We start from the raw sequence: 18,482 nt of genomic DNA, 5'->3' as shown, positions 1-18,482 counted from the left end.
GTTTGTTTTTGAGAACATGTTTTTACATAGTGTAAGAATAAAGGATAAATGCATTACTTTCTTTCTAACTCCCTCCTTCCCCACAAGTGTTTACTGCGTCCCAAGCTGCTATGTTGATTAAAAACCAGTTGAAAAGAGCTCTGGAAATGCATGCAACTTAAAATTCACTTAAACACACTTTAAATTACGAAGTCTGAGGGATTTTAATTTCAGCACATAGTTATGGCTCGGTTGGATTGCTAGATGTGTTTGTTGTGGTGGTCAGATTGGTAAACACTTCCTCCTTAGTTTCAGGCTGATGTCTTTCCATTTTGGTTTCCTCTTTAGCATCTTTATTACTGGTATCTCCCTTGCTCTTGACTACCACAGGTTCAATCTCCATGATTTCCTGTGGCGACTTAGGCTCTGCCAAGGTTGGCTGAAGTCCATCAACTTGAACTGGTTCTGGGACATCTTCTGCTTTCTGTTCAAGTCTTTCCAAAATGTTCTGGACCTTCCTTACACCATCTCTCCTGGCCTGACGCACATCCGCACGACCCTCGGGGTCCACCGAGTCTAGGGCTAGCAATTCTTTGGTCAAATACTCTTCAATCATCAAGTACTTTTTGTCAGTTTTCTTGCCTTCAAAGGAATCGACTGCCTGCTCAAGCATTTGTACGTTCTCCAGAATTGCCTCCACTTTCAAAACACCTGGATGCTTCTGAGGTTCTGCTGTTTCCATCGTCTTCGATGTCACAGTTTCTTCAGGAGCAGGCCTTTCCTGCGGAGGAACAGCCTTAGCTGAACAGGGAACCTTTTTATCAGCTTTCTCTGCCATGGCTGGAGGCTTCTGAGGTGGTAGTTTAGAATCTGGTTCTCGGTAGGTGACCGAAATTGGAATATATGTTGCAGGCACCTCAGTTTCAGGTGGTGGTGGGATTGTCTTGGTTTCAGTTTTGATTTCAGGTGGTGGAGATGGTCTTGGTGGCTCTGGAGGCGGGACTTGTTGCTGAGAAACCTGGTGAAGAAGACAAGTTTGTGTTGAAACACAGTCAACAATGCTCCTTGTTTCTTTTTAAAAACAGGTAATAACAATCACAAAAATCAAAAGCTTAGTTCCAACATTTTTTAGGAAAGGTTCCGAACTGCAGGTACTCAAACTGAAATCTAGAAAAACACCCCAATTTTCAGGAGGTGTCAGTTTCTTTTCTTCTGAAATCTAGGCCATTCAAGCTATCTCAAATTGAAGTACCCATAAAAGCCACTGGATGCTCTTGAAAATCAAGGACTTAATGCTTAAAATATAGGAAGTACATTAGAGGCTGTTGCCAGGCAATTGGCAAAAGTACTTCCAAGCTCCTTTTCCCCATTGCCTTATGTCTTAGAGTGGTCCAGTAAGAGCAAGAGGAGCGAGAGAGCTAAAAACAGGAATGAGAGCACTTGGAACAGAGATTGAATAGTTTCCCCATTTTCCTTTTACTGTTACCTTCTCTAGTTTCGCCCATCCAACTTTCAGCTGTGGCAGATGTAAGCAAGCTGTGAGCCTCCCCTTTTGCTCCCTAAAGCACCATCCACATCACGAGGACTTAAGCAGAGCTACACAGCCTTCAAACCCAACAGGGGACTTGTTTCACACTGCTCTTGTTATCTTCAATTAGCTATGAATTTTTGTTACATACTCTTTCCTGTGTTGAACTTGAGGTTTCTAAATCACAAAAAGCTCTGTGCTCAAGAGACCATAGGTACTGCTTTTGAACTATTGCAGCGAGTACCAACACCAATCAATTCTCAGATACCAAACTACAACCCACTAAACTCTGCTCGTGCCTACTAAAATCAGCCCTACAAGCAGTTTTATAAGATAGGACCTTACAGCAAAGCTCTAGCCTGACTGAAATAAGATTTCAGCAGCTGTCTTCAGTATTTTCAACACTTCATTCTTAGTGTGTCAGTATTTCTTGAAAAGCTAGCAATACTTTGGTGGGTTTTAAGCTCATCTGAGGCTATTCTCCTTTCATTTCCCTACTTTAAAGATATTAATTTTGTTAGTGCTTATTTTTAGTGATTCCATCTTCTCAGTTTTATATGCAAAGGTTACTGTGTCAATCTTATTATGCCATAGTTACTGAAGACAATCAGTATGATTGCTACAGATATAACAGGCATCAAGTCAGAAACTTCTTAAAACTGATAGAAGTGTTGAAATCTTATTCCACAAATGGAATGTGTGAGATCTGTGCTTTCTTTGTTTTGCCACCTCCTTGACTTACCCACTGTGTTTGTGCATGATTTTTGGAAAGGTGGTAGACTCAGCTCTCATGGATTTAGATAAAGTAACATACCCATATTTATATTCAAGCTATATATATTGGCCTGCACTGACACTGTTTTACCCATTAAATACTAGATTTGTTTAGGGAGCTCAAATTCTCACCCTTTAAAGATAAGCTAACATTATAAGCTATATGTAATTAATGATGCAATCTTTATTGTTTTGTCCCAACACCTGGTTTTCAAGAATACTCAACTAATTCTGCTCCTGTCATTCTCAGTGTGGAATTCCTGAACAGAAGGAATCCAGGGTCGTTTTTATGTCACCCCTTCCCCTTCCATACTAGGAAAGACAACCTGAATAATGTTGTTAATTCTTAACTCAAAGGACTTCTAACTGTAGTTTAAGAATTTTTTTGTTTAACATGAAAAAAAATACATGCTAGAAAGGGCAGCAATCAGCATCAAGTATTATTCCCAAAGAGGTAGATTTACAACTTACATTTCTCAAAAGTTTATTTACAATTTGAATCAAGATTGAGTCCTCCCTGCGGCTATGGGGTCTATTTACTAATAGCATATTGCTGGAAGACAAAGGGTGTAGTTTCAGTCTTTTTTCCTGATTTTTTTTTCCCCCCTCAGGTTATAAAGTATTTTCAGTTGACGAGCCTGCAGGAATCTTATAGGATCAGTTTCAACAAAGCAATTGGCATTTTAAAAATCTAAACGAGCTTTTAAATCTCTGAACTGGGAACACCAAGTCTTATTACCTGCAATATGGAATGCTAGAAATTGGCACTTAGTGGTAGAAGTAGGGAAGAGGAAGCAGGAGTCATACTTACTGTGAAAAGCATTAGTTCATTATATATATGGATGAAGAGTTATTTGAAATGCCAGTATAACATACACACGTCAGTCAAGTATAAGTCTCAATTACTTAGAAAAATCATTAAGCAGGTAGAACTTTCCTATTCTGAAGTTAGAATATTGTTCAGCTATGAACATGTAGAAGGAATAAGAAGCTAGGATTAAGCTTGCTGACTCTTTCTCCATAGCTAAAATTACTCTGTGTATTTGACGCTCCCCTGAGTGGTTCTGAGACTTCAATAGAGTATATTTACAGATGACACAAATCCCATGGACTTGATTGGCTTCTCAGTACCATATAATGCAATATCACTGACCTCAGAGTAATTACACAAAATTGTACTCTGAGGAGAAGAAAATCAAATCATGTACAGAAGTGATTTGCTTAATGAATTTCAGCAATTCAAAGACTTCAGAATCCTGATAGGTGGAAAGATGGCTTGATGCAAGCTTATTTCAGGATCTCAGCAAGTTTAAGAAATGCTTTATGTGCTTTCATGTACCTGTGGGTATGAGCCACTGTTTCAGCTCTAGCCCAGCATGGCTAGCAGAGATAAGTGGAAGGTAATAACCCTCCCCACTGTACATACCTGAGGTCTGTCTACAACTGTCTGCACTGTGATGGGAGTTGAGGGCTGTACCTGCTGGGTGATAACTCTGGCAGGTGAACTTTCACGGCTTGATGCACCTCTCTGAGAGGCTCTGAATGGAGACTGTGCTCGTGTTGTCTTAGGCTCCCTGTCATCTGGTTGAATTCTGGGAAATACTGGTTGGTGGGCTTGGTATTCACTCTGCTGGGCAGGGTAGTGTGTCTTCTGGGCCTGATGGTAGCCTTGTGGTGGTTGCCTTTGGATATTTTCATGGATCACAGGAATTGAAATATAGCCACGAGGAAGCTGGTGGCTTCCTGAATTGGATCTGCCAGACGACTGAGGGGAAACCGTTGGAGAATCAGAAGCTCCAGGAGATTGAGGCTGCCATGAAAACAAAATCCATTATTAAATTAATCCGTTTCAGCTCATAGCACTTTTCATTTTTTAAAGAGAAATGGAAACTGAACTTGTGTTCCCACGTGCAAAAGATCTACTTCCTTGGTTTGGGTTTGTGTTGAGGTTTTTTGTTTTGTGGTTGTTTTGTTTTTTTTTTTTTGCCTCACTAGACAGACCACAGAAGTTGTTATGATGATGCTCTCTCACAAGTAGTAACCTGAGCTACAGCATTCCCAGCCCTCAAGTAAGCAGGGAGTGGATGCTCAGTCAGAATGTTTGCTGTTTCTACATGGCTACTCCTGTCTAAACCTGTTAAACGTGAGGCAAACTAAAGTTAAGCAAACAAATTATGTACTGCAGGCAAAAAACAAACCACTCAGAGGCACACAAAGCTCAGACTTCTGATCTCTCTCATGCTAACAAATTTACTTTTTTAAGCATGTAATTTAGTGCGCTGCCAAAGCCTGCTACATGTGGCTAATGCCCCTTCACCCCTCACTCCCCCATGAGGCTTTCCAGCACATCAGTCCTGTTGGCACCAGGAGTGATAGCTGCACTAGCGTAGATTTGCTGTTAGCAGAAGCAAGCGTTGGGGAAGCTGCACGATCCAGCTCCTGGTGTTTCATGTTATGGTTCTGCAGCATCTGGGGAGAGGCATTTTATTTGCTCACAGCTCACTCCCTCCTCCTGCTGTGCTAGTCCATCAGCTCACCTACTCTGCACCAACTCCAGAAGCTGACGGACTATTCTCTATTCTTTAACTCATGAAGGAGAGAAAAAAAATTATTTCCTGACAGGTTTATTCCATAGCTCAGTGAAAAGCCAGGTAAGACTGGAGTTAGCACAGATGGGAGAGCAGGACAGTGGAGCTGGAAGCAGTAAGTAGGCAGGCAAGGTGGGAGAGGATAGGGAACAAGATGTCTTTTGTGCTAGTGAACTGCTCACCTCTGCTGCCCATAAAGCTATTAAAAAATGCTTTTTCTTATTGTACATATTACCAGCACTACTGTGTCAGTGCCCTGGTCAGTTAGTGCCCATGCCACCTAAGTTTGTGACAGCTACTTCTCCAGTCCTCAGTAGTTATCTCAGAGCACATGAGATGTAGAAGACTCTTCTGAAGCAATTCTGCATGTAATATAAAAGTATATTCCCAACTATATTAAGATGAGAGAAGGAAGAACTAAGCCTCCCATCCTTGTACTGCACGGATAAAGCAGCAACAGCTGAGACCACCAGGAAGACTGCAAACAGAATTTTAATTGTGTTCTTCAGGCACAGAAACAGGGTTTAGAGAAATATCTGCCACTGCTGACATGAAAACTATGTGATGTATTTTCAGACTGATAGAGGCTCAATTTCCTGCTTATTTTACTTTGAATAGAAATGAGATTAGTGCTTCGGTGTATTACGAGATACCACTCCTGCTAATTCTGAAGAGATATCAGACAATCCAAAATCCTGTCTTTTGAAAAGCAAAGCGAGGAGGGTGACTCTTTTTAAAGCAGTTAATGTATTTTAACATACAACTGACAGACAAAAATATTTCACAGTTCACTTTTAGAGCTGTGTATGCAAGTCTATACACTTAACAAAACCAGAGTATTAAACTGGAAAGCAGCATAGCCCCACTTCTGAAGTAGCTCAAGCTGTCAGCTAATTGGCCACTTGTATTTCTGTGTTTCTCCCCTTGCTCACCTTTGTTTCCCACAGTACAGAATCCAGAAGACTTGCCTGCGTTCCCAGCTTGCAGGGTAACCACTCTAAGCCCTACAACAACCCTCACCTGATGCAGGAGCACCTGCACCACTCACAGGCTCATTTACAGAGAATATTTTCACACGTTTGTTTCTGCAGCAATCGCTTGATAACAAAAGCGGGCAACGCCAGAAAAACGTCAAATATTTCTGCTGAAGTAACTGAGCACTTTTGTAACACTTCAACACTCTAGAAGTATTGGGAAAATGTAATCCTGTGGCAGGTTTGGCTTTCCAAAGGATAAAGTACTCGTGTGACATTCAGGTCATACATGGCCGCAAAGACCAAGGCAAACACACCCCAGCAGTACTGACGAGTTACCTCAGGTCCGTGCGTCGCTGGAGCCGGTGCTGCTGCAGCTGCTGTTGTCTGTCCACATTGTTTATCTGCCTGGGAAGCCTCAGTTGGTCCCCTATGAGGGGACTCAGGGCTGGCATAGGCCCCCCTCAGAGGTGGCTGTGCCTGCGCTGCGGTGGGCACGGCTTCTGCTTTGTATCGCTGTACGCCGGGCTGCGCAGCGGCAAAGTATGGGTGCTGCCTGCTGTCGATGCCCTCGTGGATGACTGGGATAGGGATGTAGCCGGCCCGGAGCTTGGGGTACACCACGTTTCCTTCCCGTGCCGGCAGCTGCCTGGGACTATCTTGAGATGGGCCATTTGCTGATGACTGGGCATCCTAGAAATTAAAAACATCACATAGCATTTGCTGGTAGCTCAGCTCAACATACCACATAAGAAAGCTGCCATAAAGGTCTGTCTAAAAGCAGCATCAGCCAGGCATGAGAAGCTCAGCTCCTCAGGTCTGTGCCAGGTCAGCAGGCAGGAGAAAGGAAGCTGAACACCAATTAGCTATGAGCCTTTCATCCCCAGTGCTGATGAATACTAGCTGAGGCACTAAAACACCACATTACAACAGGGTTTTTCTGTAGCACTCACTATTTGCAGACAGCCAAGAGTTCAGCTGCCTCAGGTGGTACCACGCTAATTAAATGAGAGCTTGAGGGACCACAGATGTTTCCTTAGCTCCCCTTCAAATCCACCCAGTGTTATAGATAACAGCAGAAAAGAAACTTACAGGATTTATCTCATCAGAAGAGCAGTATTTGTTGGTATTATGCTTCCTACTGCCTATCTAGAGTTACTGCTGCTTCATTCTGAAGACACTCACAGCCAAGAGAGGATCCACTTCAGTAGATACCAACAGGATAGCATAATGAAGAGGAAAATGCTGGAAGGTTAGATAATACTAATTCCTATGCTGCCCAAGTGCACTCACTGGACAATGTCAAAGCTCTGGCAAGGGGGATAGTGCTTTGTACCAAGATCCCTCACAAGTCCTCTATTAAGTTCTTCCTGCATCGGTCATTCTATTTTGAGGCCCAGCTAGGGCCAAGTTCCAGATGTATCTCTAAGTCGGATCATGTAACAAGCACCTCTGTCATTCAGAGGGTAATGTCATTATTCAGTAAGGGGAGAATTTAATAAGGGGACATATGGTACAAGCGCTAGAAACCCTATTTTTAGGTTTTTTAAACTAACCCTTTATTTTTAAAGGGGTGTTTTAGCAGCAAAAATATTTAGTTTATGTAGCTTCTGCATATTTAATGAATCTGTATAGTAACAATTAACTATTTTACCAGTAAGATTGAATATTCCCCCCTCTTTTACAGTATCTCTTTAGAACCAGTTTCTGAGAAAACTGTAGAGAATGAATGCTATTATTCAGGTACATTTATAAAATAAGTACAGAAAGGAAGAAATTTAAAGTCAGAAGCTCTTGCTTTTGCCGATTAGAAATCCCCTACAAGCAAAAAAAAGAATTCTGAAGGAGGTATGAAGGAGAGGCCTAGAAAGTTCGCAGCGCAGGAACGTGGCTGGCTTTTCCAGTTACAGCACAAGGATGATCTCATGCCCAGCTCTGCACCAGGAGCCACCATGGCCAGATGAGTCATTTTCAATTCACTCCCCCAGGAAGCCGCTCACGACTGCTGAACGCAGACTGCTCTGGTGCCTCAGGACACCAAGGACTGACAATTATCTGCCAGTTCTACCTCATCACTGATGCCCCCAACGCAGCCCTGAACACGCTGTGCTGCCAGCACGCTCTCTGCGTCTGCAGGGACACGTGGCTATGCCAGAAAGTAAGTTTGAGAGACACTCAGCGAGTAACAACACAGGGCCATGTCAGGGTTACATGTCCACCGAGCACAGAGCCACGCAAGCTGCCTTGCAGTGAGGAAAACTGATGATTCCACAGGCGGAAGAAGCACCTTGCTGCCTGCTGCTGACTCAATGCATTCTGCACACGCTCCCACCAGCTGCTCAGCACAGGCTCCGTAGTGGTGGGAGCGGGCTGGGGTGTAACCAGAGAGCTGCAGCCCACCTTTAGGCACAGCTCCCACGGCTATAAAAAGAAGTTGCACTCGCAGTGTGCATTGTCAGGCGCCCTGCAGAAGGGTCAGTTCTGGGAGAAGACGTAGAGGGGCTGGGTGGGCCAGCAACATGTACCCTGCCCTAGCAAGAGAAGGGTATGGAGGAGCTGCTGCACCTGGGGACAATCTCTTCAGTCTCTTGAAGTCATGCTAAGTCACAAATAATCACAATATTCAGTGTACCACTCCCCCTGCTGTCACAAAGCCCTTCCTAGGAGCCTGGCTCCCTCCCCTTTATCTGCATTTTCAGCCCTTTTACACTGACCTCACTCTGAGCTATCTCAGCACTCTGACAGATCTGCTTCTCTAAGTTCAGCACTGATAAAGAAAGAAAAACAAGCGGCCCAAAACCAAAGGAAAAAAAAAAAAATCAAGTTGAACTATTTTTAAACATTTCAGTTTATGTCCAAAGTGAACTTTTTGCAAGTTTAGCACTTTTTTTTTTTTTTTTTTTTCTCCAAGTGGAAGCACAGGCTCCTCTCTAAGAACCACAGCATAAGCTATGCTTTTGTAATTCATCATTCATTCTTACAGCTTCAGACAGCCTATGCTTCTTCCTGTGGAAAGTTAGCTTTTAGAGCTGGTTCTTTGTTCCAGGCTTTTTTCCCCTGTAGTCAGGAGGTTTGGGGTTTTTCTGTTGTTGCTGCTGAACAGCACAGTCAGAAGGAGTAGTCTTCAGCTAAGGAAGAAATGCCATTTTTCCCCTTCTCCCACCACCAGTAGCTCTGAGGCAGACAGATCACAGTCTTGGGAGAGGCGTTTTCATCACAATTGTTCTTCCAGCCCCACAGTTCCCCTCAACACATAATTAAGATTTAACTCCATCAACAGATGGTGACATCGGCCAGTTTGTACCACCGCATTCTCAGCATTCCTCCTTTTCTGTTCCCTCTCTCCCCAGTTTCAAAGGTCAATGAACGTGCAAAATTAGTGTTTTGAAATACCTCACGCTGAGGAATGCCACTGTAACACAGTGTCTGAAGACTAAAAAGCTCTTGGTTTAGTCAGATGGCTGCAAGAGGTTCAGGCTCATTTTTAAACCAGGATCCAGTACAACACCTTGTGCACAGATATCCCCCAAAGCGAGGCTCTCAGCAAAAGAAAAAGGTTCTATTTGGTGCAGGGGAGATGAGCCTTTCTAGCCCTGACAAACTGGTTCTGGAAGATCGAAGGAGAAACTGGGGTGTGTCTGGGGATAGTGTGACAAAGGGGAGTGGAGCCAAGCTCTGGAAATCTCTCCAGGTAACACCAAGAGAAGGGACATGCAAGTTCCCTGAATGCTTTAGTTCTTAAGTTTCATAGCACAGCCACGTCAGGGAGCTAAAATGCCCATTTCTAGTCTCTACCTGCCCTCTAATAAATATGGCTTTTGCTTAAGAGGTTAACAAGTGTTATCTGTACAAGTCCAGAGTTAACACAGAATTTATTGGTCCCATTTTATTTGCATTAAAAACCTTAGTTGTAGGTTAAATAAAAAAAAAAAAAATACATACAGGAATATACTCCTATTACTGCATGAAAAGCTGAAATAATTCCCCTTCCCCTCATTCAAGGAAATGAGAAGCATTTTTATGCTGAACTTGAGAATAATTCTAAGCACCAGAATTATGAAGTTCCCCTGAACTGGCAGTCAGCCTTACAGGAGTGCAGGCTGTGGTCATACACCATATCTAAGGGACAGAATCCCCCAAAAGAAGGAAGCACAAAAATACCAGAACTCTCCCCAGGAAGTCTAGAGATGCGAACAGCCCTGCTCTGCACTGCAGGTAGGCTGCAACAACCCCACGAACTCAGATGCAATCCGCTGTTTCAAGCACTGATGCCGAAACCAACAGGGAGTCAGTGCTCTTGGCCACTCAGGGCAGAGCAGGTGCACGCACTGCTCTGTGCACACAAAGCGTGGGGCTGCTGGAAGACCGCAGCGATCACACCTCCTGGGAAGGGGACATGTGCTTCTGTTGTGAGGTCATCGCCACGATAAATAAAGGTGCAGCCAGCACGAGTTGTGCAACTGGAAAAAACACTTCATAGCCCACATCCTACACTTGGCTTCCCATAGGAAGGGCACGGCCAGGAGCAACAATAAAATCCTCAAACTTGGGCACAGACTGTATGCCATTGGGAAAAAACGCAAAGAGATTGAGACAACTTGCAACGAAGTTCCCTGAACAGCTGCACCATCTGCAGGAGTGGACAATGACCTGAAGTGCCTCAATGACTGTTCAAGTGCTGTTCCTGAAACACAAAAACCTGCAAGTTCATTCACTGCTTAAACTAGCAAGTGCCATTGAAGCCATCTAGATGGCTGTACCAGTGTAACAAAACTGGTTACAATATCCTACGCACAAATGAGATTACTAGAAGACTTGGAACACGTGGAATCTTCCTTTTGAAGCTGCCTGTTAAATATGTTTTTCATTCCTCAAACACTACAGTGTGCTACAGAAAAAGTTCAAAAACAAGTTCCCCTCACACACTAGCACTTCTTAAACCGTACAGACATTATTCATAACACAGTAAATCCAGTTCTCTGAAACATATTATACACAAAGCACCTTCACAGCTGTTGCAGAGTAACAGTACAAATATTTAAGTTTTTTACTTGTTTTCTAAATATCATCTAGCAAAGGAACAAAGTGTTGCAAACACTACCAAGAGAATGAATGTGTCTCTTTCTGTATGCAAGCAGAAAGTCTGCCAGTCTCAGTATGGTTCTGAGCTTTGAAGTTGCTGCCTTGAAGAGTATCATGCACATAAGAGAATCCTGATTGCTTCAGTGACTGAGGAAGTGCCAGAACCTGACAAAACCTGATATGACAGCAAAAGTCCTGTGATGTCATGCCCAGATTTCAGGAAGCAGGGAGTACAATTTTGCTCTTTCTGAATATAACTCAACAATATAATGAAAGTAAGTGACTGAAATATGACAAGTTCCCATTCCACATATACTCCAATCTCTTTTAAATCAGAAACAGCCACTGAAGAAGCACAAACAGTTTCTTATATTCAAATCTAAGAATGGCTTACCAGTTTTATTTACAAGTAAAAGAAGTTTCATGGAAAGGCAAATCATTCACTATTACAAACAGATTCCCTATCTACTCACATTTCACTTTTAGCCACACTATTTCCCTTCCTTCTCTGTTGTATTAAGAGGTAAACCAAAATTACAACTAGCCTTGCTACTGATGGAGAAGTCAGCAAATCCATGTAACCTGGGCTAAGTACTGAAGAGTGTTTTATACTTATGCAACGTTATTCAGGAAGAGCTTTTCATTAATACTTCTTGGGGAATTAGACACACGGCATGGGAGAGTGTCATTTGCTCCCAGCACTGACCTGTAGCTTCCCACTGCCATTTCAGGCACTGAAGGTTTTTACATTCGTATTCTGCTGAGCAAAAATTGTGCTCAAATCATAGAATCACTGAGGTTGGAAAAGATCCCTAAGATCACCTAGTCCAACTGTCAGCCTATCACCAATATTGCCCATTAAGCCATGCTTCTAAGCTCATCTACACATTTCCCGAACACCTCCAGAGGTGATGACTTAGCCAGCTCCCTGGGCAGCCCATTCCAGTGCCTGACCACTCTTTCAGAAAAGAAGTTTCACCTAATATCCAGCCTGAATATAGATACACTGAGCACATAGGTATTTGAGCAAGATATCATTAGCTGATGACTGAAGGAAACCATGAATAAGCTGAGGCTCATGAGCTGTCTCAGTAGACCTTCGTGTCAGTCACAACATGTAACCTATTTATACAACAAGCTGCTTTTGATGTTGTATTTGCTGAATGCTGCCTTTTATTTCGTAACATCCACATGCGTAGGCAAATAGGTCTTTTGTTCTCTCTTGTATAAAACAAGATGATTGTATGATAATTACAGGTATTACATTAATGTATGCTTTGACTGATGGAGCACAATGATGTCATTAGAAACAAATAATCACTATTAAAAATTGAAGAGGACTTCTAAACCTAAGCTCTTCAGAACTGAGAGCCTTACTGGAGCAAACATGTTGGCCATCTTGAAGACCATCTACCTTGTTTCTGGAATTAAAACTGTTCTCTGATCACTAAAGCCGATTCTTTCTTGGGCTAAGATGTCATTTTGGCATGACATGATGACACTTGCCCTCTCTGCCCAATGAGTACAAACTGCCCACTCACAGGAAGCCTTGGGTGGGCCAAACTGAACGCACCCCAAGAAAGCAAGGGCTGATACGTGGAGCAAAGAGTTCTGAGAAGGGGAGTTGCTGTCACCCATCCTGTTGGATGAAACACATGAAGAAAGCCCATTAAGGCACTAGAAAGTTCCTCATCAAGAATCATGAGCCTCATTTACCTATTTGATTACTGCCTGCTTACCTAGGAAGCAGGCAGCCAACTTATTGGTTTCCCAATTAGCTGGAAGCCAGAAACTTGAAACACAGAAGGGAGTACAAGCCAAACAGTGTCACAAAAAAAAAAATAAATAGCTAACAACTGAAGAGTCAGTTTTGAATTCTGTAGGTTATACAAAAGGTCTACATTTTCATCTAGAATTCATTTGACAGACAAGTTTTGAGACCTCACTTCTCTAAGCAACAACTTCCCAGCACTATAAAAGCACTTGCTACCCTGCACCTATCTATCAATTATAAGACTGCCATCAGCCATGAAAACATGTTTTCATGCTACCTGACCTAGTGGGTGATGTCACACAAGTTGCTTCACCATCTTATGGTTCATTTTCCTGCCTATAAAAACAAAAAACAAACAAAAAAAAAAAACCGAACAAATATTAAAAACAGTTTCTGCAAGGTTATTTGAAGATACCTGAAGAAACAGAATGTTTCATATCTGTAATTAAATACTGTAATATAAAATATTTAGCTTGGCATAATTGAGAGGGCACAGCTGCCAGAGGAAAAAGATGAAGCTTACCTAGAGAGGGATACTGTCTGTGTACCACAGAGCGTACCAGATTGTTATCTGCTTTATCATGGTTTGTGGTGAACAATTCTATTTTTGGTACAGAAAAGCCATGCCTGTGTACAGGTTAAATGTTAAAAATATGATTCCTAGCTAAGAATGCTGGAACAAGTATTCTTTTTCTTTAGATGAAAGGTATGCTGTACTTGAACTTGAGCAGAACCAGGAAATCAATATCTTCCTTACTTCTCCTGGTGCATGACCTCCCAGGCACGTTACTTGTAGCTAAGTTTTTGATCCATCCCTCACTTTCAAATTAATTGGTGTCTCTGTATATTATTTCCCTGTTTACCATGTTCTACTGAGTGGGGCTTTAAATAACTACACAAAGCAGCTTCATGGAACTTGGAAGGTTGCGTACTGGCTTTGTCCAAAAATCCCCTACTGACTACCTTGCAGCTTCTACATATACAGCATATAGAAAGTATAATAGCTCAAATCCAATGACTGATTTATTATGAAATGGACAAACCACAAGCCTGACTATGACAGAATACTTATCAGCATAAGTAACGTAGAAAGCAGTGCAGGTAGAAGATCAAGTGTAACATCTTGTCATATCCTTCCACTGCTGTGAACCACTGTGACACAGAAGTTCATAGAGGCCACACTGAGATTTCAGAGCAATTTCTAATTTGGTCTACCAAGCCTTTCAGTCAATTCGAATGTGAGAAGTCAGCACTCAAAAATAAGCTCACTCCTAAAGAGATGGGAACTGAGTGACCTATGTCTTATTTGGGGAAGCAGACAGAAGAGTCATAACTTACCCGCAAGGGTGAGGATAGATACAGTTAGCTGTTCCTCAAATAACACAGAACCCATCAGTAATAGATTCAGATAGCTTTCCCTGCCCTTAGGTTTAGGCCTCTGCATTGTTGCAACCAATAAATGCACCACTTTTATAACTGCTCTCAGACTTGAAAGCTGTGCTGGCCACAGTCTCAGACCTGAGGCATTAGTGAGCTATCGATCTCCACAGTGTGAGCTCAGTGAAGCTCAGCACAGTCAATTCCTTTGGTCTATTTTTAGTGGCAGCATTTCCCATTGGATTTACTGCACGTAGAAACAACATATGGAAGGGGCATCAGTAAACACTAACACAAGCTTTGCTACTTTTTTTTTGTTTGTTTTCTTTAAACATCATCTATTTTTATCAACACTTTGGGGAATACCAAGTAAACAATTTAACATCATATGACAACCTTGCAGAAAGTATGCTGAACTACAGCAGCTCAAGTTAACACAGGAAAACAGATAAGCATACAAAATAAATAAATAAATCAACAATCCCAGCGAAGAAATAGGAAGAACAGTGACACTGCTAGTAAATACTCTCTTGGTAAAGTTATGCATATGTATGCTTCATGATATTGATTGTAATTTTTTTTTTTTTTTTTTTTTTTTAATGTGACTTGCTATTAACTTAAAAAAAAAAAAAAAAAAAAAATCATTAGTTTACCAGTAGGCTTTGATGTTTCTGTTAGTAAATGTTTGTCAGCCATCTGCAGAGTCGTGGCTTGTTTCTCACTGGATATAATGAGAGGTTTTCTGTTCCTCCTCAGTAAGGTCCCCCTAGCCCAGTGGCTCCATACAAATAACTGGGAACAGTTAATAAATGTGCAAAGGAAAAACTTGTTATTCTGTCAAGATTAAAACAGGCTAAATTGAATAAGAAATAAAAAGAAAAAGCAACTTGAATCAGTGAATAAACTGAGCTATGTCATTCAGTGCAAAAATCAAGGTGTGGTTCCACTCATTTTAAACAACTCTGTCATAGATTCACACTTGACAAGAGCCATTTCTCTTTCTGCCTGATGATACAGTACAGTTACTGCAGTCAGCACAGTTACACTGACAGCAAATCTAGAGTAGGAGGACCAAGATCAGCTGTTGGGAGAACGCAGCACCTTACGGCCACAGCCTGCTTGCTCAGCTAACAGGAGTCAGTTAGCTTTGGACCTGTGCTCCACTCACTGCCCAGTGCAGGCAACAGCTCACTTTTTGCCTATATCTCTGTAAAGACTGAATATTTTGAGAGGGAATAAGGATTGATGAAGACTATCATAAAAGGAATCAACAAAAGTCACTTGGTTTTGCTGGGTAACGTCAATATTTAATCCAGAAAGCAGCGTATCAGTAGAGTCAGTACAAGTTTTGTCTGTGTTACCACCCTTGACAAGACATGGTCTGACACATGAAGTCAGCTTCTGCAGTTCCCTGATCACTCCTGAAACCCCTCTCACTGAAGGCACACTAAGAATAATGGAACTGAGAAGCTGTCAATGCCTGGTTTTTCTGCCTATATTTGAAAGCAAAAAGACTTCAGAAACTATCCATTAATTCAACCATGTACTCTTAATTCTGGGCTCCAACAAATGGCCTCACCAGTTCAGTCACCTGCTGCTTCCATCACCGCAAGCTTTTGGCTTCTCTTAATGCAACAGCATGTCAAAAGACCCAGAAATCCACCTTCCAGTACTACCTCTGGAAGTATTTCTCTCTGCGACCAGTCCCAAAGCATACATGTGTCTGTTTATAGTGAGCAGTGACAGATGTTGCTGTTTGGAAAAAAAGTGAATTCCACAAACAAAGAGTTGAAAAGCAGGCGCAACTTTTTCTCTCTGTAGTAATACTCACAAGTTGGCAGCAGAGGTGGCACTTTTCGTTACCACAGATTTAACATCAGATAGGGATGAAAATTTGTTTTGTTTCAGTCACCCACTCAAAACCAGCACTGATCCATTAGAGCACTTCAAATCCTGTTTTTATACAATTATCAAATGCAGCTTAAATGCGATTTCTCTCTTAAATGGGTTACTTTCAAGTGCTATTTCCATAACAAAAGCCTTGAATAAATAGAATGCTTTGACTTTCTATACTTTACGGTTCTAAAAAGCATATTTTTATTGCTGTAATAGCCAATGTTAGCAGGTGCCTCATTACCACTAGGAAGACAGCATCCAGAAATGAGTTAAAGCTCTTTTCCCTATTTCAATATTCACATCGCCAAATTAGATTAAACAAGATCTTTTTCTACCATTACTACCAGAATTATACGCTCGATAACGGAGTTGAAAATGGGGGTGAAAGGCTACACTGCAGCAATTACAACGCATTTCCTCAATTCCAAACAGCACTTTGTATCTGCGAGTGTAACTGCACAGCATTACGTGGCTAGAGCTGTGGGAGAACAGAAAAGCACAGCCCCTTCACTTCTGTATGATCCTCATCTGCTTTCACACTGAGCTTCCTCTTATGGTCTGCGCTCATAAAATGGGCAATCAAATGTAAGAGCTTCATGTTTCCTCAAAACACTCTTTCATGTTTTATTCCTCATTTTTTCGGAGAGACTCTTGAGGCGGGGGAGAGGGAGTTGTACCAGTTACATTGAAGACACATTTTGGAGTTACCAAGTATCTTCCAATGGTTCTATGTAACACAGAGCATGCCACACAAGAGGCTTTTTTCCCCCCACAGAAGCAGTTCTGCCTAAGATGGCAGCCCAGGCAGCACTGATCTCTCCCCGCACTAAGCAGGCTGACAGCTTTCCCCGACAGGGCAGCGAAGCAATGGCCACAGCCAGCGCTCACTTGGCCGCGTCACCGCGATCAAAGCACTTGGCTGCTGTGCAGCAGGCTGCCAGCTCCACGCGCGCCACGTCCAGGGAGCAGCTGGGCTCTTCCAGCTGACTTCCAGCAGGCCGGAGCCGGCCCTGGCAGCTGAGAGCCGGCGCTGGGCTCGGGGCCAGCCGTGGCTCCGCGCAGTCCGAGGCAATCTCTTCCAGCACCGCTCCAAGCAGCACCGGCCGGGGTCCAGCGCGGAGCGATCCTGAGCCTCGTCCTGACAGCAGCGATGGGCGACATTTTAGGTCGTGAGGACGGACAGAGATCCTCCACCGGCGCTGCGATATTACGCTTCATCATTGCCCATTTTATGGGGTTGCAGAAGTAAAGGCGAGGCCGCGCGGTCGGCCGTACCCGGGATGAAAGCAGCGTTGCTCGCACAGAAATGCAAGAAAACCCCACAGGATCTGTTTTTCCACCACTCTGGCAACTTGCAATGCAGCTCAAGTTTCTAGCACTTTCTGTTCAGTCACCGCGTTAATACTAAGGCGGGTCACACGGCCGCAACTTCTGAAGCCTCAGAGTCTGGCTCCGAAAAGCCACTTTGCGGGTCCCGCTGCCCGCAGCCATGGACATATTAGGACTGAGATGCAGCTTTTCCCTGAGCGCGCTTACACACAGAAGACAGCGAATGACAGACTTTGTAACCAGACCAAAAACAAAACAAAACATGCGAAAACTCCTGACAAGTCTGAGTCGCGTCGCTTTGAAGCGATGTACGTCGCCTCGGCTCATTCGCAGCCGAAAAAAAAAAAACCAACCAAAAAAACAAACAAACAAAAAAAAACCAGCCGAGCCTTCCCAGGGCAGGCCGGGTGCACTTCACCAACTTTAAATAAACACCCCGGAGCCGAGGTATCGGATGATTTAATGCACAAAAAAGGGACTGCAGTGCGTCAGAGACAAAAGGCAGCTCCTGGCCTCACTGCATTGCCACGCGCTGAGCCGCAGCCCGGCCCCGGCAGCCCCCGGCAGCCCCCCGCCCAGCGCCGGGCTCCCACCTCCCTCTTACCCCCCTCCCCACCCCCCCCATAGCGCAGCCCCCCAACCCGCCGTACTTTGGCCGCGTCGCCCCGCAGGCGCGGGTCGCTCCAGGTGGTGGTTCGGCTGTTGTGGTCCACGAAGAAAGGCCAGCCCGTCTGCGGGTCCACCTTGATCTCCCAGCCGGGCGGCAGCGGCTCGGAGCCGCTCTCCGTTTGGAGCAGCGGGGAGTGCGTGGCAGCGCTCATACCGGAGCCGGGCCATGCGCCGAGTGCGGGGCGGGGAGGCCGGACCCGGCCGCTTTATCCGCCGCGGGGAGCGGGGGGGCGGAGGCGCGGGGCTGGAAGTGTCTGGAAATCGGCGCCGGCCGGCGGAGGAGGGGAAAGGGGAGGGACGGGGAGGAGGGAGGCGGCCCAGCCCGGCTCGGCTGGAAACTTCTGGTGGCCTCCAGTACGGCGCGGGGCTCCGGGTGGGGAGCCCCGGCGGGGAGAGACGTGCTGGGTGCGGGCTGGGGAGCAGCGCTGCGGTCCTGAATGTTACCGCTCTGACAGCTGCTGCTGCGAGCCTGTGATTCTGTGATTCTGGTGCAATGGAACAAGAAGCCACAA

The 18,482-nt window shown here is 44.0% G+C and overlaps 1 protein-coding gene across 1 annotated transcript; it reads right to left on the bottom strand.

Annotated features, from left to right (window-relative positions):
- Nucleotides 1-220: 220 nt before the first annotated feature.
- BAG3 (BAG cochaperone 3) lies at nt 221-18,122 on the bottom strand (the record flags this gene model as incomplete). The annotated part of the gene is made up of 4 exons (XM_079535735.1): nt 221-997; nt 3,708-4,091; nt 6,183-6,536; nt 17,952-18,122. 4 exons carry the CDS (start codon nt 18,120-18,122, stop codon nt 221-223), a joined length of 1,686 nt encoding a protein of 561 aa, XP_079391861.1.
- Between the last annotated feature and the right edge of the window lie 360 nt (nt 18,123-18,482).

Source organism: Tetrao urogallus (genome assembly GCF_951394365.1).
Source record: "Tetrao urogallus genome assembly, chromosome: 5".
In the NCBI taxonomy this organism is placed as follows: domain Eukaryota; kingdom Metazoa; phylum Chordata; class Aves; order Galliformes; family Phasianidae; genus Tetrao; species Tetrao urogallus.
The sequence above is the reverse complement of the archived record's forward strand: the minus strand, read 5'-3'. Positions and strand labels throughout refer to the sequence as shown.